The sequence below is a fragment of the Pagrus major genome, chromosome 1, assembly GCF_040436345.1.
Source record: "Pagrus major chromosome 1, Pma_NU_1.0".
Taxonomy (NCBI): Eukaryota; Metazoa; Chordata; class Actinopteri; order Spariformes; family Sparidae; genus Pagrus; species Pagrus major.
Genome location: NC_133215.1, coordinates 9,906,679 through 9,930,476, shown reverse-complemented (window position 1 = coordinate 9,930,476; position 23,798 = coordinate 9,906,679). Strand labels below are relative to the sequence as shown.

The following is a 23,798-nucleotide window of genomic DNA, read 5'->3' as shown; positions in this document are numbered from 1 at the left end:
TCTTCCTCTCGTACTGTTCGTCCCCTCGTGTTGTCGCTCAGTGAAAAATATCCAGATGTGTTGAGAGTATGAAAAAACCCCAACAAATTTTGATTTTGAGAATGCACATACAGAGGGGTGCAGACTGGATGTTTCCAGTTATTTAAATATGGAGATTTATCCTGTTTGCTATGATTAAATCTTTTGCAAAAGTTTGCATTGATTATATCTGCATGTTCTGGTCACACTTGTTTTTCTTATAAACATTTTAAAATTAATTAACAGTAATCTGATATATGATAAAACTATGTTGAAAAAATAATAGTAATGTTGTTTTGTATAGCCTACCTACTATTTAAGTCTGAAATTAGAAACTGTAACACTCATCCAGAAATTCCACACTCACTTAATAAGATGAGGTGTCATTGTCGTCAATGTTGTCGCTTACTGGAGTAAAAACCTTCTTATAGACTCACTCATTCCTTCTTAAATATTACTGAATGAAACTTGTCTGTGTTTCTCTCTTACACACTTTCACTGTCCCTACTTAGCACTTACCAGCAGATGTTTGTGTGTTTAGACGCTAATGATTATAAACTTGTCACCGCCAATGATTGACCATCTTTGTGTGTGTGTGCGTGTGTGTGTGGACTCTGGTCCACAAGAGCATCTGCTGTACATCCACTGCTCACCCATACCGTGCACTCCATTATCCCCTAGCACAGCGTGTGTGTCAGCGCTGCAGGTGCCACATTAAGGTGATGTGTTTAATCATCAATTCAACCAAGGGACTGCCCTCTTCACACTTAGACGAAACACTCTGTGTCCAGCAGAGAGGTCAGCTTGCAGTTCAGCCGAGAGTGGACTTTCGCCACAGGCTGGAGTGTGTTTTTGTGTGTGTGTTCATGTTGGTACAACTGTTTTTGTATGTGTGTTGGAAGAGAAGTGAACATTTACAGTGTGTCTGGTTTTAGAGAGTGTGATGTGATCTTGTCGGTGTTTAGGGCGTTTGCAAAGTGTTAGATTATGAGAGACGGTTGATAGCGCAGGTGTAAGGGTTATATTCAACAGGCGTGTGTGTGTGTGGCTGTAAGGATAGGGCAATACAAGAGGCAAACGTGTGTGGTTTTGGTGCATTTTTAAGTGTGTGTGCACTGTTGTAAATATCGAGGATGTCTAACTCCACCATCAGCTTCTACGACCGGCCTCAGTCCTTCAGCTTCTCTGACATTATTGTCATAGCAACCTACTTTCTTCTCAACCTCGCTGTCGGCATCTGGGTGAGAGTTGGAGGTGCATATATGTGTGTTTTTTCCTGCGTATGTGTGTAGATGCTTGTGTGTAACAGTTTTCTCTGTCAGTCATCATGCAGGGTCAGCAGGAATACTCTGAGCGGATATTTCCTGGCTGGACGGGACATGGCCTGGTGGCCGGTGAGTCTGTGTGTGTGTGTGTGTGCGTGGGTGTGTGTGTGTGTGTGTGTGTGTGTGTGTGTGTGTGTGTGTGTGTGTCTTTCGATCTGCTCTGTAATGCCTCTGACATTACTGATGTTTTTGTGGATAAAGGCCATAGAGAGGTTTCTAATTCTTGTGATGGCCTGTGTTTCTGATCTTTAGTTGGATTAAGCTCTTCTGACAATCTAATCAAGCAGCATCTTTGTTTGTAAATATCAGTAACCTTGGATCTGATTGTAAATAAGTGATATTTAATATTTGGCAGTCTTGTGCATGTTCACAGACAGATTGCTGGTGGGTTACGCTTGGCAGATTTAGCAAAGAAAATATACTTGCATCTTGTTAAATTTGAGTGAATTGTGAATCCCATTTTATGATACTCTATACTTCTACTCCACTACAGTTCAGAGGAAAATATTCTACCTTTTACTCCATTAGATACATCTGACAGATAGTTCAATTTCAGATCAGTTCAACCATATGATAAGCGTACTTGTTATAACACATTGTTGAAGATTAAATTAGCTATTTCCAACCGTTTTAGTCTGTGACCCTTTACAGAATAAGTGTCTGGTTAGTATTGGACAGAATTTCTTTTATGATTATCATGGCCAAGTTAATTGCGATTCACGATATTATCCTGATAATCAACAATTGCAACAATTTTATTGCATCACAGATGTAACGATATACACAATTATCCCGCTAAAGGAAATTCATCATGATCAACTTATCTGGTGTTTTTTATTTAACCCCAATCCACGATTAAATCTTATATCGTCCCATCCCAAGTGTCTGTTTTGAGTCCATTGTGAGATTTCCCTCAACTTCTCATATGGTTGTATTTTAAATAACTGTCTGAGGCTCAGAGAAGTGGAAAAGAAAAGTCAACAAATGATTTATTTTTTAAATTCTTTCCTTCCCTATCAATCATCTCATGTATTATATTGACATATACTGAAAAATATGATGTAATGTATAAAAAAATACATTTATGACCACATATATTTGACAGTATATTGTCATTTTGCATCAAGAACAAATGTTACTTTATGTCCATTATGATAATACATATGATATATACTGATATGGATTTAAAAATCTCCTATTAAAAATCTATTTTGCATATATTTTTAGATAAAATGTTTTGGAAGATATATGGTAATTAAGTATAAAGTTTCTTCCATCACTGCTGTGCACAGATTGGAGCGTCTCTCTTTGCCAGTTCAGAGGGCTCTGGTCTGTTTATTGGTCTGGCTGGAACCGGAGCTGCTGGAGGCATCGCTGTCACTGGCTTTGAATGGAATGTGAGTAGACACACGTCGATTCACTCAACAAAACATTATGAGCTGCTATTATAACAGCATTAGAGCTAATACAATAGCCACTAAACACATTATTTTGTGGGGAATGAAGCAGAGCTTGCCTGCTAATCCGTCTACATGTTATTTATTTTGTGGCGCGATTGTGGTATTAATAGGGATGACTTGACAAGTATTAGTGTAGGTTAAAAAAGCATACAGACACTACAACTAATTTCCATTTGTATCTGAAAAGAAAACAATTACATTAGCATTTTTGATAGCTATTCTATTCAATGAACTTTTTAAACATGGCTGTCTAGACCAAAGACATGAAATCAGATGGTGCATTTGTGTTTTAACAACAGCTGTTGCACGGAGCCTGCTGCAGGGGGCAGCAGCAGAAAGATTTTGTAATGCCATCCAGCTTTAATAGGTGGTTCATAACACACGAAGCAGTCCACTGAAACTGCAAAGTCTTGCAAGTGAGCTTGCAGAACTAAAAGAGATAAAAGTTTTACAACAGTTTGACCAGAGAGATTTTTTTTCTGCCTGAGGCGACTGTCGTAGACAATCTGGTCAAACCTCTCCGTCCTCTTTCTGTCTTCTTTCCTTCTTTCCCACAGGCCACTTATGTGCTGCTGGCTCTGGCCTGGGTTTTTGTGCCTGTCTACATTTCCTCAGGGGTTAGTTTGCGCACACACACACACACACACACACACACACACACACACACACACACACACACACACTCGGGTGCCTGTGTGCTTGTTAAGGCTGGTTCAACAGGTACGTTTCAGTGCCAAGAGACATGAGACGCCTTGAAAATTTCCCAACAGGGTGTTAGACTACACCACAAACTCATCTGTCTTCAAATAATGAAGAACATAAATTGCTCATTTCCTTGGAACATAATTATTTTAAAAACAGGGGAGGTGTAAACACATCACACCACAGTCACCAGCTGCTAATTGGCGAGTCATAATGATCTCCTGAAAAATACTCTTTTTAGCTTTTTTTTAGCAGTGTCTGTGTAGCTGCAGTGTGTTGAAGATGTTTAAACATGTGTGTTCAGATCGTGACGATGCCAGAGTACCTAGGTCGTCGTTTCGGGGGAGAGAGGATCAGAACCTACCTGGCTGTCCTCTCACTGCTGCTGTCCGTCTTCACAAAGATATCAGTATGACACTCCCTTTGGCCGCTTTGGCTTTCCACCATTTTGCAACATCATCTTCCTCAGTATGAGAATTAATCTTTGCTGGCATTGTTCACTGATGTGTTTTTTCTTCTGTCTCCAGACTGACCTGTACTCTGGGGCCTTGTTCATTCAAGTGTGTCTGGGGTGGAACATCTACCTGTCCACTGTCCTCATGCTCGTGGTCACTGCTCTCTACACTATTGCAGGTACACAAACAACCACACACATAAACAATTACATCCAGCATAACTAAATCTATTTTTTAGGATACCCTTGAGTGTTGTCGGCTGATACTGAAAGATTACCATAACACACTTTCACTTCCTTTCAGGTGGTCTGGCTGCTGTCATCTACACCGACACCCTACAGACATTTGTCATGATAATAGGAGCAATCATTCTAACAATCACTGGTTTGTACAGTTATCATATTTTATAAACAGCTGCTCTTTTTTAAGGATTGTATTGTTAGAGTTGTGTTTTACGGGTCCACAGCTTTTAACAAGATTGGTGGCTACGGCAACCTGGAGCGTGTCTACAGCTTGGCGGTGCCCAGTAAGATCATTCCCAACAGTACCTGCCACCTGCCTCGCGAGGACGCCATGCACCTGTTCAGAGACGCGGTCACTGGAGACCTGCCCTGGCCCGGCATGACTCTGGGGCTCACCATACTGGCCACCTGGTACTGGTGCTCTGACCAGGTACATTTATACACAAGCACAACAACCGAAAGAATCCCAGTTTAATTTTTTTTAAATTTTATTTACTGATCTACTTGAAAGAATGCTGGTTTTGACCTAGCTGTAAGGGGAAACACATATCAGCGAGGGAACAGACTTTGACACAACAGTGGAGCGCTCTGCATTGGTCCATCACTCTTCACCTTCTTTGCCTCCTCGAACAGCGGGGTTCTTTTTCTTTTCCAGAGTTTCCAGTTATTCCAGTTGTTCCACCGTTACCTGGGGATAACGACCGAGTAAAACAATGCCACTTCCAGTTTTGGTTGCGCAATGACAGACGCGCTTCCTTTGTGCCATAGTCCTTCCTTTTTCCAGGAAAAATCCAGCCCGGTGGCAGACCGAATAGCGTCATGAAAGCACTGTGCAATCATTATTTACTTCAGATTGATGAGTTAAAGGAAAAGCATTCTCTATTACTCATTTAATTGTTGAAAGCTACACATCATCACCACCTATTTGGAAATTAAATAGAGAGAAAGCACACCCAAAATACTGGTCGACTGTCTATTGCATCGACAAACTGTGTTAGCTCAAGTGCAGTAAGCGGGGTCTGTCAGTTAATCAAGGAAGTTGCTGCATAGTGTAATTAATTCACAATTTTCTTTCTCCCCCCAAAAATTTAAGTAAAATATAACCCCAACTCCAAAAAAGTCAGGATGCTGTGTTAAAATTGAAATAAAAACAGAATCCCTTTCATACCCATGTGGAATTGAATAAGATAATAAGACAAAACATTTAATGTTCAAACCGATAAACCAGAACTTCTTAAATGGACCTTGTGGTGGGATTGTTTTGACTACTGTTTCCAAGGTCAAGAATACATTTTCAATCTCGCTGTAAAACGTGTTTTGGTTTTTGTTCATACTACTAACCCGACAGACTCAATTCTACTAATGCGGCTGCATTCACAAATCCCAGTAAAAGAAGAAAAACACCATGTTGCCCTGATGATGATTTTGCGCCAAACCCAAAATCCAGTCTCCAAAAATATCTCAAGAAACCTAAAAGCTACAATTACATTTTTTTGTAGTCTGAGGAAAAAGCAGGCATGGTTAAAACAAATACCTTACTGTACACGTACACAGACATCAAACTGTTGTGGATTACTTCCAACAATCTTTCTTTTTATTTACAACATTCACTTTTGGTCCCATGTCAGTATTTAAAATTGTATCTAAAGCAGTAAATGTACATCAGCACAAGTAATCCAGTAAATCCTGTACATCCAGTACCAAAAGCAATCAACACAGCAGCCCTACCCTCACACCATCAGTAACCAATCACAGTGGTGTCAATACAAACCCTGACTCTTAGATCAGTGGGGAAACATCAGCTGATTTTATATGTCACATATACACCATATCTGTGTAGGTCAGATACAGAAAATCAATGCAGTCCAAAATTCAGGAAAAAAAAGCAGTTGAGGTAATTTGCTCAAAAGATTGTTAACAATACTGAAGTGTAAGCTGAATCAATAGCTGACCAAATTTGGTACATACCCTGCCTCTGGTAGAAATCTCATCACAACTCTTTGATAAACAAAATGGAGGGGTCCGTGTATGTTATGCATGTTTGCATGGATACAAATATCAGCTCATATATGTTATCAGAGCGTATTTCCTCCAAGACATTAGCCAGACATAGGGTGACCAGATGAGAAAGGGTGAAATTCAGGACAAAGAGGATTTTGGGGGTGGGCTGGTCACAGTGGCAAACGCTAAAATGATTAGCTGTCGTTATGAAAAAACCCTCAATGACTGTGTGGGCCGAACTGTGTGTAAATCATTATCCATAGCCATGGATGGTTTAATTTCCCTCAACAACATCATTACTTTGCCCTTGCAGTTGCTGTTTATACATTTGTGGGACTACTGTACACAGCTAAAAGAAGAAATAGCAACAGCCATAATTCATCTAGGATACAAACTGCTGTAGCCAATGCAGAGCCGACTGCAGGGTGACCCCAAAAAGTGTTTCACAACGATCAGCATTTAATGTTTTATTAGGTTATAACTAATCAAAACTCTGCTTTAGTCTCATTTTCGGGACAATTAGTACAGGATTCAGGACATCTGGTCACCCTAGCTGACACTACTGAAACCATCCAATCAGAAGCCTTCTAATCAGGAAGTATTGGACTGGAAGGTGATGTAATTCATTTACAGACAAGCATATCATCAAAAAAATTGCCAACTGTTGCTGACAAAGTCGAAAGCCGCAATTAAATAGTCCCTTATGTTGAGCCTCAGAGTTTTAAAACAGGAAATGACATGCATACCAGAGATATAAGAAGATTCCACACTGAAGAGTCACCTTTTTTTTTTTTTCGAGAAGTGTCTATCGATCATCCTCGTGTACCTGTACTGCCCCACAGTTCTACCTGGTAGGCTTGTTATTTTGAGGTGCTTTCTTCTGTGGCGCTCCACCTCGTGCCCTCAAGTGTCTTAAATTGCTCAGTTTTGAGAAGGATACTCCTAATAACCCTGATTGGTTGCCTGGCGGCTGTGTTGAGGAGGGATCCACCTTCCTGTAACTCGGGCTGTGGCGTCGTGGCGACCGACCGGACCGCGCCTCAACGCGCAGCTGAGCCGAATCAGGCTGTAGCGTCTGACCCTGCCAGTAACGGTGTCCTCCAATCACAGGGCCAGCTGCTCGGGTGGGGCGGTGAAAACTTCCTGGTTTGGCAAGGACTACTTTAGCTCCTCCTCTCAGTCGTGGATCACGACCTGGAGATCTCGAGCTCTGGAACAGCTATGACAGGAAAGAGGAAGAAGAGAGATGAGTAGGACATCAGCAAAGCCTCCACTACCCATTTCATACATGGAGCACCTCAGGGATTAGTTTTTTTCTCAATTGCCACTCAGGGCTTCCAGTCAATACCATTTTGCATATTAACAACACGATACTATACAGTAGGTGCTTGCTCTTAGCCAGTGGTCCACCATTAAGTTTGCAAGGAACTGTAATCCACACTTATATTGCATTCTGGTTACACAACTGCAACTCTCTTAATTGCCATATGTGTCAGTACAACCTAACCAAGCTTCAGCTTGTTCAGAATGTCACAGCAAGACGATCACAACTTCCCTCAGACGACTGTGAATAACACCAATTCTGGCACCTTTAAAGTGGTTGTCTGTGCCTTGAGTTTTTAATGATTTTAAAGGAATGTATGTGAGTAATATTTCTGACCTGCTAACCCCTCTACTTGCATAAATCTCTGTTTTATCATACTTAACCTTTCTTGGTCTTATTCCTTTTGAAAAGTGCTATGTAAATAAAGTTGACACTATTATTGTTATTATTTGTGTGTAGGTGATTGTACAACGTTCCCTGTCTGCTAAGAACATGAGTCACGTGAAAGGAGCATCAATCCTGGCTGGCTATCTGAAATTGCTGCCCTTCATCTTCATCATCCTCCCTGGCATGATCAGCAGGGCTCTCTATCCAGGTGCGTGCACGGACATGTGGTCGGCTTATCTCGCACACACTCGCACACATATACACACCTTTTGATTAGGACAAAGGTACGACATGTTTACTGTATGCAGGCAGGTAGTGGCTCGCTCTGACAGCAGCGGTGAAACACACCCATTTTTATTGGGATTTGATTAAAGAGAGCATCTGAGTCTTCCCGGTAACTTTCCTGTGAACTTAGTCATGACAAGCGTTTTCTTCTTGTGTACCTCTGCTCCTGTTCCTGTCATGATTACTCATAAATCATTTCAGAAGGGTTTAAAAGATTAAGACAAGCATTGCGTCAGTATCTACTTGTCAGTATTATATCTAAAAACTAGTTACATAAACAATTAATCTGGTGATTAATTTTTCAATCAACTAATGAATCATCTAGTCTATAATATGTGAGAACAATGAAAATTACATTTTCCTAAATCCCACAGTGATGTCTTCATACAGCAGTGATTACTTTGTCTGGCCAGCTGTCTGAAACAAAAAGATACTCCATTTAGAGTTATATAAAACAGGGACAAACAAAATGTTCTTGCAATAAAAGCTGAAAAAGTCCATGTTTGCTGGAAAAATGACATAAACAACTGATTGATTATTATAAGACCATTTTCTGTCAAGTAATCGACTAATCATTTTAGCTCGACAGTTAACTATTCTTTCATTATCAAAGACGTTTTTATCAAAGAACCAATTAAACTAACTTTATTGTGTAGCCTGAAAAACGTGAGACAACTAGAGCTGCAACAATTAGTCCACTAATCAATTACATGATCGTTTGAGCCGTTTTGAACTTCTCAAATATGGAGATTTCATGCTTTTCTGTGTTATATCATGTTAAACAGAATATTTTTGAAGACATAACTTTGGACTTTGAGAAACCGGGATGGACATTTTTCACTATGTTCTGACATTTTATAGACCAAACGTTTCATCTATAAGACCTAGAAAAATTAATGACAATATCCCAGACTCAGGTTTAAAATCCAAAGATTTACAACAGAAAAAGCGGCAAATCCTCACATATAATAACATGTAACAAGTAACAACAAGCAAATACGTTTATTTTGCTCGATAAATGACCTAAAATAATCATTTATGGCCATCAATTGTCTGAATTTCAATTTAAAAAGTAAATCCTGCACACACTTTTCACCTCTGCATTGATTAATTGCATAAAGACCTCTCTCAAGACTGATTGCTTCTGGTGTTTTGGATGCTTTTATAAATTAATCAGGTGAAAGTGTGTGTGGGAATGACTCTTTTTCATTGTAAGGGTTTTATTTTGTGGGTTTTAATTCCTTGCACCACAAAAAGAGATAAGCCAACTGGTGTGCGTGTTGCCTTTGAGTCATCTGGCCAAAAACTGTCTGTCAATTAACTAAGCAATTGATCGACTAGTTGTTTCGACACCAAAATATTAGAAATATTAACACAACCTCTACTGGGCACTCACCTGTCCTATGTGCCTGTGCGGCGAGGGGTTTGCTTGTCGGCGGAGGTTCTGTGATTGGCGGATGAGCTCCTTGCTGTCCTCTGACTGGCTGGGCTCTCGCAGATCCAGCATGCTCTGGGACAGACGAGCCATCATGTTGACCCCGTCTCCTTGTCGATGCCCGCGACCTGAACCTGTCGTCACTCCGTTGGTCAGCGGGTCTCTTGGCTCTTGCTGGGAACAATCAAAGAACTCCTCTTCTGATGCTGTGGAGGCACTTGAAGGAACATCATTGGCTCCTCGGTCACATATGACCTTGGTGCTGTCTTGGCTCCCGTCATCGTTGCTGCCGGAGTCCCTGGCTTCATCCTTTGATGTTAGGCGGCCATGGCCCGTCGTCAGCTCCTCGCTAAAGTCATCTAGACCTTCTAATTCTTCCATTTTCATCAGAGTGACCTGTGGTTGGTCAGGCTGCTCTGAGGAGGCGGGGTCTATGACTAACTGCAGTGTGCGGCGTTTAGGAACAGGAGGTGCTGCAGTTTGTGGAGCTTCTGGAGTTTGTTCAGAAACGTCTGTTGGCTGTGAATCGGCAGTAACTTTGGATGGTGATGTAGGAGTGTGTGCATTGGCTTTGTGTGTTTCTTGTGTTAAAGGTGTGTGTGGCTGCTGAGAGGGCCCTCTGGAATCTGTTACATCAGTTTGTTCTTTACTCTGAGCTGATTGTGTTTGCTGTTTGTGCTGTTTTTTGGTTGGACTCACAGGAGTAGAGGCATCTGTACTTGTCTTCCCAGCAGGATTACCTTCGGCTCCTGCAGTTTTTGCATCCGGACCTGTAGCAGGTTTCTCGGTCGGTGCTGGTTGCGTCAGTGGGGAGCTGAAACGTATAGCCTGGCTGTGCTCAAACCTCTCCGACCTCTGTAAGTGAACCTGATGGGCTCGCTTATCATCCCTGATGTTGATAAAGCCAATCACGTCGCTTGGTGGGTCTGGCTCTGGCCAGGTGGGTAGGTACGGGATCAGGTACGCTTTCTCCATGTTGACTAAAGCTGGGTGTAGGGGTGGCTCTTCATGAACATGCCTTGGGCGTCTTTTCATTATTTTTAACCCAGTGGGAGTCTGGGAGTTCTTGTTGCTGGAATTTTGGTCAGAAGAGGTGGGACTTGTGTGGGTTCCTGTGGCAACAAGGGCATATTTGGGATTGATGAGCTTCCTAGCAACAGCAGCTGACACCGGAGCAGGAGCTGCCTGAGGGATCGGGTCAGGGATTGGCTCATCGACCATGGGAACCTTGTTGAGAGACACACTTCTGGACAGGAGATAAAGTTCACGAAACTCCAGATCGAAGGTCTCCACGGCCTGTCCTGTGATCACAGTGATGAGGTTACGGTCCAGACGAGATGAGGACCAGGTGAAGCTGGAAAAACACAGACACAGAAACATCAATTTGCAGCAGTGACTCCACTAATTAATGTGCTTACAACTATGACATATGAAATCGAATTTATAGTTTAATCATTACACAAGTCTTTTGTACCCTTAAGTCATCCATCACATTTTTATCTTTAATCACATAATTTCTTCACCTTCCTGATGGAACTTAGGTGAATTTGCATTGCCAGATAAAGGTCTGCATGCTGCAATAACTCAGTCACTCGGGCAGGGGCATACTGGCTTGCAATGCTATCAGCCACGGAGTATTTTTTGATAATGCATGCTTCAATAGATTTTTTTGGCCACTTGGTAACACTACTGTAAATCCAGTAGTGACATATCATCTAATTAAGTTGTTATTGTGAACAACTTAGCTAACATTTGCCTGTTCACACCATGTCCCCAGGAGAAGTGTTGGCTTCGAAGCTAATTTGATATAGTGTCCAAACTGTAATTACAACGACAAACATACTTTTTCCCATAAGCTTACATTGAAAAAGATGTGCCCGTGGATATTTCATCACATAGTTTTTTAATCCATGTTAAAACAAAAATATCGATTAAAGCAGCTTTAAATACACAATGAACAATACACAGAAATGCACACTGTTTACCTGTATGAACCAGAGATGGCTCTGTCTCCATCTACCAGGAGGAACTTCTGGCTCAGCGATCCACGCACTTTCTGTGCCGACCGTGTGAAGAACTCCACACCTCCACAGCAGCGCACACGTAGATTCTGCACACACAGACACACACACACACACACACACACACACACACACACACACACAGAGTACAGGCTTATTACAATGCAAAGCGAGGCCCTTGGGGGTTTCATGTGAATAAGAGGAAGGACTTCAGTGGAAAAAAGGGAAATAAAGGCGATTAAAGAATGAGTTTTCTTGTTGCTCTAGAACAATAATAACACCAGCATAATTTTGTGTTGGCTGACTCTACAGGTTAGAGCATAGATTAAATCTATGTATGTGCATGCTTGTATGACACACCCTGCTGTGTTTGTCTTTGGCTCTGTGATAAGGGTGTGGTTTCTGGCCTCGTAAGTAAATGCTCCGTGTGAAATCTCACAGCAGACAATAAGCAGAGGATTTGTAAATGCTCATAACAACAGCGGAGATGGCAGATAAGAAAGTAGATGAAACAGAGAAGAGGTCTGGCAGTTATAGTTGTGAGGAAGGAAGAAGGAGAAATGAAAGAGATTCATGGTACAGAAAGTAAAGTGAGAGCAGTCTGGTTGATCTAATTGCCTGCAGCACAGAAGGGAATGTGCCTAATCTGTTTCTGGCCTCCAGACCAAAATATTTAAAAAGCCCCCATGAAACATAAAGTATTTTCTGTTACTGCCTAGACCAGTTCAACTCAGAGAGGCAAAGAATAACAAAGAAATTCAACGAGCTACTGCATGCCTACTAAGGCCTGCAAGCAAAAAACTGTCAGACTTACTTCATTCAAGTGCCCTACTTTCAGATATTTCCCTTGTTTAGTAATAAATTGTGACTTTAATGAAAAAAATGTATTTAAAATGTTGGAACTGGGTTTTTTTTAAATAAACAGTTTTCTGTTATTACACACTTATCAAGAGTTGCCATCTTTCCAACTGAATCATCTCCCCGCTTATCAAAACATCATCTGGGTGTGTGCATGTGTGCATACCTTTAGGTGTCCGCGGTGCATATCAGCTCTGCCACACATGGAAAGAAAGCAGGGGACTGCAGCCATGTCAATCATTATGTACACAGGAACTTTGCGTTTGTAGCTTGCATCCAGCAGGTCTCGAAAAATATCAACATCTGTAAACACATCCATCACCACGGCTATCACCTACACACACACACACACAGAAAACACACAGAGGAAACCACAAATGGTGTTAGTGCTTCCTGCTCTGAGGGTGGATTTAATCTGTGCAGCTCTTATCAACATTTTTACAACCATTAAATCCTCAAAGGAAGCTGGGCACTTATGAGAACTGCCCCGAAAAGTATCAAATACAAAGAATGTGTCTAACTTCTCTGAACATAGATGTCCAATAAAGAGGCTAGAAACAAAGAGTGCTTTGCAAAGTGGTGGTAGAGTGTGAAGTGGCCGGATAGTCTGTGTTTCTGCTGGTTCAACAATACAGCAATACTAGTGACAGCATGGTACTCTTCACACTGCACTGTCTGCACACTCTTCACCTGACCCAGACTGACAAATGTATAGCTCTGGAGAAAGCTTGTTCGTGAGCCTTCAGGTTAGAATATTTAACCACAAATGTTAAACAAACTTTCGTTGTCATTATACCTGTGTACAACGTGATGTACTTATGCAAAAGAAGATACGTTGCAAAAATAAAAGTATGTAATTTACTCTGCATAAATAGAGAGCAGTTTGTTGTTTGCAGAGTTCAGTTAAACAGCAACCTTGGGAGAAAGCTGTTGCCTGAAAGTGCTGGTAGAGCCAGCCAGTGCCCTCCAAGCAGTAAAAAACTCTGGAGCTGAGTCCAACTAATTTCAGTCTTTGTTGCTCTGGGGCAAAGCTCTGCTTTATGTGCTTATACCAGCAGTACGTCAGAGGTAAGGGTTATATGTGGGGTGCTGGCATGTAACATTTCACTGACGTCAGAGCATTTTTTTCCACTGGCGTGTCAAGATCAGACTTGTGTTATTAAAACTTTGTTGTATGCATGTGTGAGTGTGGTACATGTCGGACAAGCAGGGAGAGCGTGTTGAGGTTTGTGAGCCAAGATGACGCAATAAAATCTAATTGGGCAAAAGAAGATAGATATAAATTCCTTACTTTATTATCATATATGACAGAGAAAAATGGCAAAATAGTTGCTGATAAATGTTCTGTTGATCCACTATTCAATTAATCATCGAATCATTTCAGGTCTGAACACAATGGCCTCATTGTGTTGAAGCTTATAAAACTCTTTTCCCTTTTTCAGACAAGCACTGCTTTGTAGTTCATGCCTTGTGGTAGTGAACTGCATGATGCCCTGACACTTTTTGTGGAGACTATTACTGTGGTTCATTGTGTGCTGACTCAACTCACTGCCTTTATCAAAAAATTGCAGCTTCTCTGACTTGGATATTGCACTTGGCTGTGCCGTGATTACGATGATATTTCAATTAAGCGTGCAGGCCTGATTTTGAGCCTCTTTATTGTAGTGTTTTTGCATTGGATTGGTACACATTGAAATGTGTTGTGTCCACCACATGTACATTAAAGGGGCACTGTGTCGTTTTGTCGAAGAAATTCAAACTCAGAATTTTAATATTAATGAGTTAACAAGACAAACTCAGATTCCATAACTGAGTAAACAAGCTGTTCTCAGAGGAAAATAAGGTCCACAGAGCACTGTTTGAAGCTAGAAAGGTGGCAGGGTCCGCCACATGTAAACAAAGTAGAACAGTATGAAATTGTGTTGTCCTTTAAGGTCAGTTTGTTTATTCAGTTTATTCAAACATGAAATCAAAGACAGTTTGTTTATTTAGTTTGTTTAGGCATAAAGAAAAATCTCTTCCCCAAAACTACATATTGTGCCTTTATTGGATGACCAGCAAAATAAATACACCAGACAACACAATGAAGTCCTCTACTGCAACACAAGTGCAATCTTAGAAGAGTTCTCTTGAAATGTGGTTACACAAAGATAATGCTGAAAAATGTGCAATAGCTACAAACTCTCTGTGCAGCACATCAGTTGCATTCTCTGTATTTGAACTATGTTAATCTGCATCGTCCATAAAGACTAAGATTCAAATAGAAAAAAAGTAAATTATTCAATGCAGGGCTGTTGTACAGGGTTACATGAAAGTGTGCAATGGTTTCTGTTTTGTTTAATTCAGAGTATTGTGAGGTGTTTCTGTTATTTTCCATGTTTGATTTGGTGGAAATTCCCTTAACTTCTTTAAAAGTGCACGTGTAGTTATGGGGAAGAACATTTAAGCTCTTCATTGACTGATTTTTTTTTTTTAATGCCTTAACAAACTAAATAAACAAACTCTCTTTGTTTTGATGTTTGAATAAACTGAAAAAACAAACTGACCTTAAAGGACAACACAATTTCATACTGTTTTACTTTGTTTATATGTGGCGGACCCTGCCACCCTTCTATCTTCAAACAGTGTTCTGGACCTTACAGTGCCCCTTTAATGACTGCATTATAACACCATCATCTTCATCACCATCATCATCACTGCCTACCTTGTTGGCTGATGCAATGCTCTTCCGCACCACCTCCTTGATGTGTGTGTGCCCCTCCACTGGAGGTTGGGTGTGCACGGTCACGCGCGTGACCCCTCGGTACGACACGGCCTCGGGCCAGCCGAGATCCAGCTCCGCCACTGAGGCCTCGGACCGGTCCGGCCAGTACTGCAGCGACACATTACCGTCCCCCCCATCCTCCACGTACCCCAGGGAGACCGGGGTGGTGTTGCCCGGGCCTGGCGTCCCCGGGCCCGGCGTCCCCGGCGTCTCTGGCTTCTGGTGATGCTCGTGCCCAGGCCGGTACGCTTCCGCTTTCTGCGCAATCCGCTCCAGCTCCCGCTCAGACAGGAACTCCCGCACGCCCGCCTTGCTGATGTGGTCCATGAACGCATCGCGGCCCTTGGAGATGAGCGCCTCCACCGCGAGCCGCTGGTCCTCGCTGTAGAAAAACTCCGGCTTGCCCTCGCTGACGCGCCAATTGACGTGGTGATCGTCCAGACACTGGACCTGAGACAGCGCCATGACCTCGATATTATATCCCCCTCGGTCAGTAAACAGTTAAGTCCAGAAACCACTCTGACCCAGTTTCCAGTCGTCCGGGTCAAACCTCCAAAAACTGCGGTCTGTCATTACGCTCCATGGTGCGTCCGCGAGGCGGTAAACAGATTCCTCCTGGTTGGGAAATATATTTTCATCTGCGGGAAATAAACCCGCTAGAAAAAAAAAAGTCCCCTGAACACCTACTCCAGCCCAGGTCTCAGGTTACACACACACACAGGTGATGTTTCAACAAAACACCTCCGCCCAGCCGCCACGCCTTTCACCTGACAGGGGCCGGGCAACTCCAGCGGCGGCCCGGTTCAGCTGCTGCAGCCGCGGGGCCCGGCAGACACGGAGGCAGCTGTCTGGGTGATTGTGTGTGCGTGTGTGTGTGTCTGTGTGCGTGTGTGTGTCTGCCAGTGAGTCAAGCCAAAGCGGAACACGTACTTAGAGATACAGAGAGAAGTCATTAATCCTCCTTTTTTAATGTGTTGAAATTGTTGGTGACTCACGAGGTTTTTGTGCTGACGAGTCTCTTGTGTTGTCTTCTTGGAGTCAGCGGTTCACAGCTGTTTTTACACCAAAAAAATGGCAACTGTTGCGCTCCCCGAAGCACAAAAACAGTCGCAAATACCCCGAACACGAGTCTCAACTTTCCCTCGGTCTTTGTCCTTTCCTTAAATTAAAAAAACGCTCCTCCAGACGGGAAGTTCACGGAGGTTTTCGGCGCTCGGCGTGCAGCTACCGGTGAGTGTCTGACCCTGGAATTCGGCAGAGGAAGCTTTGTCACCGGGGGCAGAAAGGCGGAGTGTCCGGTAGTCTATTAGGAAAGAGAGGGTATAACTCCACCCTCCTGCTTGGACAGGAGGAGAGAAATCATTGTGCGGTGTAATAACTCACCCAGTGTGATCATGTTTCACTGACACTATTGGATGTTTTTTTATCTGACAGCACTCTCCATGAATGTTGATTGAGGCTTGTTTAATACTGATGATTAAAAAATGTCCTATTTAGGGCAATGCAGTGCAGATACCAAACTTAGTGCTAATCATGTGTTTACTGGTTTCTGATGTGTCACTGTGAGTTCAGCTGGACTTTTAGCGATAAGACATTGCATCAGAAATAACTAAGAATGTCTGGATCGGTTTTAATATGTTTAATTACAATGAGGTCAGGTTTAAACGTCCTTGTTTCCATTCATTTTTCTTACAAGTAGCACCTTTAAGGTTACCAGACAACCGTCTGAAAAGCAAGTCCCAAGTCATTTTATTTCTTAAGCAAGTCCCCGCCAGGACACTGCAGTCTTACCTGCAATATTCTGTCTTAATAATAGAAAAAAGAAGATATTAGTAAGTCAAATAATCATATTATTGGCCAATGTATCTAACCTGTTCAAGAAGTATGACGATAAACTGAATTGGTGTTATGATTATTGATCTTCAGTGACAAACCTGTAATCAAACTTTATTAAAGTTCTTTTAATTCTTAATTTATTTTCAGTCAAGAAGTAATCCCTCCCCATCACTTTTAAACAATAAAATGCTGACTGCCAGAAAAAACCTAAACTGAAAACATAAAATGAACACAGAGTATTTCGACTCTTTGACATCCAAGTCCAAGTCGCGGCTCAAGTGAAGTTGCAAGTCACTAAAACGATTGCTTGTTCAATCTAAAATATATATAAATTTAAATAAATTAACGTCACATAGATATTTTAAAATCAGGACATACAGAATGATGATCACAGCTGAACTCAGGAAACATTACTGATGGCCACTTTTCTTAATACGTCTGATATTCCATGAAATAATGTGTATTTTTGACAGAATACAAAATGAACGGAAGGAAATTAAAATGATTTGAGGGGTGCTTAAATTATCCTATGTGCATTATTAACATGATATCAATAATTAATATTTAAATAACACTGTTATTGGTAATACTCGCCCACTAACCTCCTTCCACAGAGCTCCTTTAACCTCATTTTGCTCTTTTAAGTAAGTCAGCTGCTGTAGTATTTCAGCCGAGCTCCTTTAACCTCACGAGTATAATTTAGAGCGAAGGAACATGAATTCTACATGAGAGGAACATACTGTTACGTCTTCCACGCCTGTGTGTGAGTGACCTGTGACTCATATTTCAGACTCTGTAGGATGTGTGGATCCAGAAGAGTGTGTGCGAGTGTGTGGCGCCGAGGTGGGATGCTCCAACATTGCCTTTCCCACGCTGGTCATTGAACTCATGCCAAGTGGTGAGAATATGCTCTCATGTCTAATATCTTTATAAAGACTTATTTCTAAATGTGTCAACCGCTTAGCATATGTTAATCTGTGTGTGTGTGTTTCAGGCTTGCGTGGTCTTATGATAGCGGTGATGATGGCTGCTCTGATGTCATCGCTGACGTCCATCTTTAACAGCAGCTCCACACTCTTCACCATGGACATCTGGAAGAAACATCGTCCTCGGGCCACGGAGAAAGAGCTGCTACTGGTCGGCAGGTATGAAACTGCCAGCTGACCTAGCACTCTGATCGTGCTAATAGAGATTTAATAGCAGGATTAATTAAAAAAAAAGAAATGGGAGGTTTGTGTGCAGAGAAAGTGAAAGAGAAGTACTGTACATGTTTGTTCCAGGATTGTGACCGTGATCTTGGTGGTGGTAAGCGTGGTGTGGATCCCCATCCTGCAGTCAGCCAATAGCGGCCAGCTGTACGTCTACATCCAGTCGGTGACGAGCTACCTCGCTCCACCCGTCACTGCTGTCTTCACGCTGGCTGTCTTCTGGAAGAGGACCAACGAGCAGGTAACACATGACAAAGGATCCATATAATACAACTAGAGCTGCAACTCACAATTAATTAGCACTAATTACAGTCAAAAACATAAACGTACACAAGTATTTAGTCATACAGATGAACAGAACTAACACACAATGCAAGCGTACATTAGCACAAACCAAACTTAATTCAAAGTTTACTCGATTCTAGACACCAAACTACTCATCAGAAAATTCAGGAGTTTTGAGTTTTGCACTGTGTGTCCTCTCTCCTACACTGTACGGTTTTATTAGCCTCACATGAGATCCAGCTGCCAACATCTCCCACTGCTCGGTGTGGAGTCAATATGTCTGTGTGTGTTTGTGCACAAGTGAATGTCTGTGTGTGTTACTCACTCATTTAATAAAGTGTATTGTTTGTTATTTCCTCTCTGAGAACCAGCATGAACTTGCTGCTCTTTCACTGTAATAACAACTGAAAGTGATTTTTTCTGACTGATAAGAGAGTGAGAGAAAGTGTGATTATTCGAAGATAAAGATTAACACAGAGAGGTAAAGTAGATAACAAAGCTGTGGTAAGAATGTGTATTAGCCCAGAGCCAATAATTCATGTGTTGAAACATCTCTCCACTGCAAGTAAAGACCAGTCGGCTGGATTGTCAAGATTGTATCTCTGTTAAGTGGAGCAAGTCCTGGGTGTGGCTGCTCTCCGCTGACATGCTGTTTAACTACTACAATAAAAAGGATTTTCACAGGATTTCCAAGATGAAAGGGTTTTTTCCTCTTTACTGGAATGTAAATATGACCCTAATTCAACTCTGAATTAAACCACAAAGACTCTATTTTAGTTTACTGTATAATGTGTTTATAATGAACTTGCCTACAACCAACACATCCTCATACCTAAACAACTATATAGGTTGGTTGCCAACGAATCCCAAAAAAAAACATAAGCATCCGTTGCAGAGTACCAGCGACAGGCGGTGTACCAGACCTTTGTCATCACAAGGTTAATTTCATGAAATGGTTGCAGATTGTTTAGGCACCAAAACAACTAAATGAGGTTAAGCCAAGAAAATCTACTTGGTAAGGTTTAGAAAAAGATCATGTTTTGTGTTAAAATCAGTATGTTAGTTATGTAAAAGTGATGTTACTTAAGTTCGTATCAAAGTCGAGGTACTGGTATCGAAATTTATACCCAGCCCTACAATTGACTTTTCGTTTCATACGGGGCATGGACAGAGGTCTCCTGGGTGAAAGTCCTGTGTTTTGTTTAACCCATCCACCCACCCACCTCCAGTTGGCGAACACCCTTAGATACACAGACGTTGCATGCTCCTGCTAGCTAGCAAACTAATGAATCGTCGCTCTGCGCCACTAAAAGTTTAAGTCTGATTGAAAGGTGGATGACATGATATTATTGGTTGAAATTGGGTGGTTCAAGCCTTCGTAAGCACATACGGTCATATTTTGTTTTACAGGAATAAAAAATTATTATATTTTGATATGAGAATACAAAGCTCATTATTTTTTGTGTTTTTCTTTTGGCACATATTGTTAAATAGCTGCACAGTATGACCAGGAAATGATCTGAAAGAGTTAAAAAAAAAGCATTCATCATTTAATCTCGACTATACAAATTAAAAGGTGGTTACCCAGATGACCAGTTTTAAGGTAAACAAAAATAGACTCAAAATAAACAATAATAATCCTTCTCGATCATTCATTATGACCCACGAGAAGTGCATGGCAGTGTCTGTATCTGCAGAGATCCTGCCCTTTGCCTGTATTGTGTTATTATTTTGCTGGTTTCTGGAGATTTCTGGGCGTCACCAATTCTGAATAGAGATAGTTGATCGATTGTTGAGGGTGTTACTGCCAGGTCATCAAATACTGACGCTTTCAGTTGGTGGCTTGCCAGCTCAGAGCGTCAGTGTTTGTTGACCTTGGAAAGAGATTCAACTATTAACTTGTTTACAAATAGAAACGACATCGTTCATTGTATGCTGTTAAATCTTTATGCCTAGACCTGCAGAAAACTGAACTCATGCTCACTGGATGAGTTATAAAATGTCACAGCCATCCTTTTCCTTTGGTGTTACCCTTTCACTTTATGCCCATTCAAAGGTACTGAGACAGGTCAATAGCACCGTTACATAAAAGGTGTGAGGTTTTTATTTGTTCTTATAAACACAGTGTAAGAATATCGCTGTAAGAATCTTAATGGTTTTGACTCATAGGGTCAAAGGGCACAAGTTACCGCACAGGATGTGTCACACGCTGACTGTAGTCTGACACTGTTGAGAGTAAACAATACAGACAGAACCATTTAACATGGGAACATGGCGTGTGCAGTCTTTGAATCTTTGAACAGAGCGGCAAATGTGACTCATAAAGGCACTGATGAACCCTGTAATTAGCGTCATTATATTTAGCACATGTGTTGTCTTGTAATCTATTTGTCCTAGAAATTTACATTTAAGGTTTTGATTCCAAAAAAGAATAATGTACATTAAGATTTATATGAATTAAAACCAACAACACCTCTGAACTTAAAATAAGAAGTAGAGTAGAGGCGCTGATGTTTGATTTGTGTGCCGTGACAGGGTGATTATTTTAATGTGTGCTAAACCGAACTGAACAGATCACATTCTTTACTGAAGCTTGAACAGAGAGTTGTTTGTGTCGCTGCACGTGTGTGTACTTAAGTGAGAATTGACACGACGTTGACAAATAATCGCGGTGGGAAAGTGAGAGCGTTACGAGCCGAACACACCCACATGTGACCCCGGGCTGCTTCAGGAATTACACTGACACTTCTTGCAGCAACTTCATAGCCATGAAATGTGACCTGTATGTGTTTATATGTGTCTTTGTGTGTATTCAGGGTGCGTTCTGGGGCCTGATGGTGGGATTGGTGGTGGGTGTGTGCAGGATGGTGCTGGAGTTCGCCTTCCCGCCCGCCAGATGTGGCGTTGTGGACTCGGCCCCTGCAGTGCTGCGCAGTGTCCACTACCTCCATTTCGCCATTCTGCTCTGTGGCCTCACTGCTATCGTGGTTACTACTGTATCACTGCTCACACCACCGCCCACCCACGAACAGGTGTGTACACATAGATACAGTAAGCAGAACTATTAGGGAGGTAAGCTTATGTAAGTGTTTTGCTGTTCATACACCTGTTATGTTATCTGATGAAAATAAAAGAAGAGAGAGAAGAAACAACGTTATCTGATGATCTGGTGATCCGTTTGTCACATCTGACGTCACTCCGGCCTGTGTATGAACTCAAAAGGCAAACAGAAGCCTTTCTTATACATCGTGTTAAAACACATTTCAAGAGAGCAACCCTTTTTGTTTAACCTCCCCTGTATGCTATTCACACAACGTACCGCCATTTACCTAGTCACACATCCATCCATAAAACTCCCTTGTACACACAGAAAACTAATCACGTGTGTCAATACTTTGCAGAAGATATATAGTAATTTAGAGGTGATTTAGGTGAATTGTGTATCATTTCATTCATATTATCTAAGAATAAAGTGTAACTCCGCCAATGTTATACATAACGTGTGTTTACAGGTCTTGTGGAGTACTACAGCATATGTGAAAAAAGTAGTATAAAGCCTTTTTTGTAATCTGATGTCACTCAGAGGCTGAGTTGCATTGAGGGTAATGGAGGCATCAGGTTTTGAAAAGGGAAAGAAATGTGTGGGATAAAACAGTCGCTATCTCTGGTTCTGCTGTACTGATTGTGATCATTTGTTTTTAAGCAGTCCATAATGAGTCCAACAATGTTGTAGAAGTGCAATGGATTATTAATTAATTATGGATTTATGGGTTTGTTACTTTAGAAAAGAGTCCGACTAGCTGTCTCCGGGTTTCTCCAGTCTTCTGTTCAGCTTCTGCACCTAAACTATAGGTTGTATTTATGCCCGTCAATAAATAATAATTTCAATTATTTCCTTTTTCTACTCTCCCAGGTGTGTAACCTGACCTGGTGGACTCTGACTGAGGAGCAACCGAGAGAAATTCCTCTACAGAAAGTGTCCTCTATCAGCCACCGTAGCTCCCAGGGTAAGAGTCTGGATATTCACTCAGAATAAAACCAGTCATCATGTGATAAACAGTCATCTATTCACACGCTGCTGTTACTGTTTGAGTAACTTCCTGTCTCTGCTCTGTATGTGTGTGTGTGTGTGTGTGTGTGTGATGATGATGATGACGATGACGCAGGCTCTGAGCTGACACGGCGGGTGACATGTGGTCAGGGGACAGGATTGTGTATCTCGGCATCGCGACGATCCGAAGAGACTCCGGCTCCCAGAGTTCTCAGTGTTAGAGAGAGTGTGTTCTGGTCCAGGTTCTGCTGCGTCAATGCGCTCCTGCTGGTCAGCATTAACATTTTTCTCTATGCATACTTTGCCTGAGGATCAGATTTAACTTCCTGCCTCACCCTCCTGCTGAACTCCTGCCAAAGATTTCTACATTATGGAGGAGGTGGGGAAACAAACTGTTCTCATTTTACATGAATCCTTCAAAATCACAGGAATGTACTGTATATCAGGTGAATCATGCAGATGTAGCTTCAGGTGCTGTTAAAAATAAATAAAAATCAGATTTCAAACTAGAAACGGTGACCACCAAGAAAATGTTCATAAAAGACAGTGTTGAGAATTGTGTTAATCTGCATCTGGATCCACATTTGTATCAAATGACACATAATGATAGATAATTATGAGAGACACATGCCAGAGTTTTTTTCATTCAAGTATGTACAATGCTTCTCTGAGCAGCTCATGTTTTGTTCAGTGTTCTCTTTGAAAATCACTTTAACGTACAGTCTTTTTTTTTTACAATTAGGCTATTGGCTTGTTCATCAACTAGTTACCTAGTTTTAAAGTTTGAGAAGGGTTTATACAAATTACAGTGAAGCTTGTAGCTTGTAACAAGCTAACATGAATGTGCAGTTAGTGTTCAATAAAATGTGACTTCTAAATAAAAGGGACTCACACACGAGCTTACAACGTATATATATAATAGAAAGATTATATGAATATAGTGAAAATATATTTGTGTGTTTTAGGTTGTATGTGACTTGCATTTCTATGTGCTTAATAGTAATTATATAGTTATATTTATGGCCTTATGTCTGTCATGCTAGGTTTTGTGACCCTTCAGTTATTGTCCTTGTGATCTTTCATGCTATTTAGCTTTTTTAAGAATATAAATCAGAGTTTCTCAAGCTTTTCTGCTAAAAAT

At 41.4% G+C, this 23,798-nt stretch overlaps 2 protein-coding genes across 2 annotated transcripts; one reads left to right on the top strand and one right to left on the bottom strand.

Annotated features, from left to right (window-relative positions):
- Positions 1–1,382: 1,382 nt before the first annotated feature.
- On the top strand, positions 1,383–23,710 carry slc5a10 (solute carrier family 5 member 10). The gene is made up of 14 exons (XM_073464224.1): positions 1,383–1,412; positions 2,636–2,740; positions 3,361–3,420; positions 3,810–3,914; positions 4,033–4,138; positions 4,264–4,344; positions 4,427–4,632; positions 7,987–8,122; positions 17,904–18,011; positions 18,108–18,258; positions 18,394–18,562; positions 21,423–21,638; positions 22,520–22,613; positions 22,773–23,710. The coding sequence occupies exons 1-14, from the start codon at positions 1,398–1,400 to the stop codon at positions 22,964–22,966; spliced, it is 1,746 nt and encodes a 581-aa protein (XP_073320325.1). The 5' UTR covers positions 1,383–1,397; the 3' UTR covers positions 22,967–23,710.
- fam83gb (family with sequence similarity 83 member Gb) lies at positions 5,775–16,512 on the bottom strand. Its single transcript, XM_073464209.1, has 5 exons — positions 15,218–16,512; positions 12,680–12,847; positions 11,620–11,744; positions 9,596–10,988; positions 5,775–7,422 (listed from the first exon to the last, which is right to left on the bottom strand). The coding sequence occupies exons 1-5, from the start codon at positions 15,740–15,742 to the stop codon at positions 7,048–7,050; spliced, it is 2,586 nt and encodes an 861-aa protein (XP_073320310.1). The 5' UTR covers positions 15,743–16,512; the 3' UTR covers positions 5,775–7,047.
- Positions 23,711–23,798: the final 88 nt, after the last annotated feature.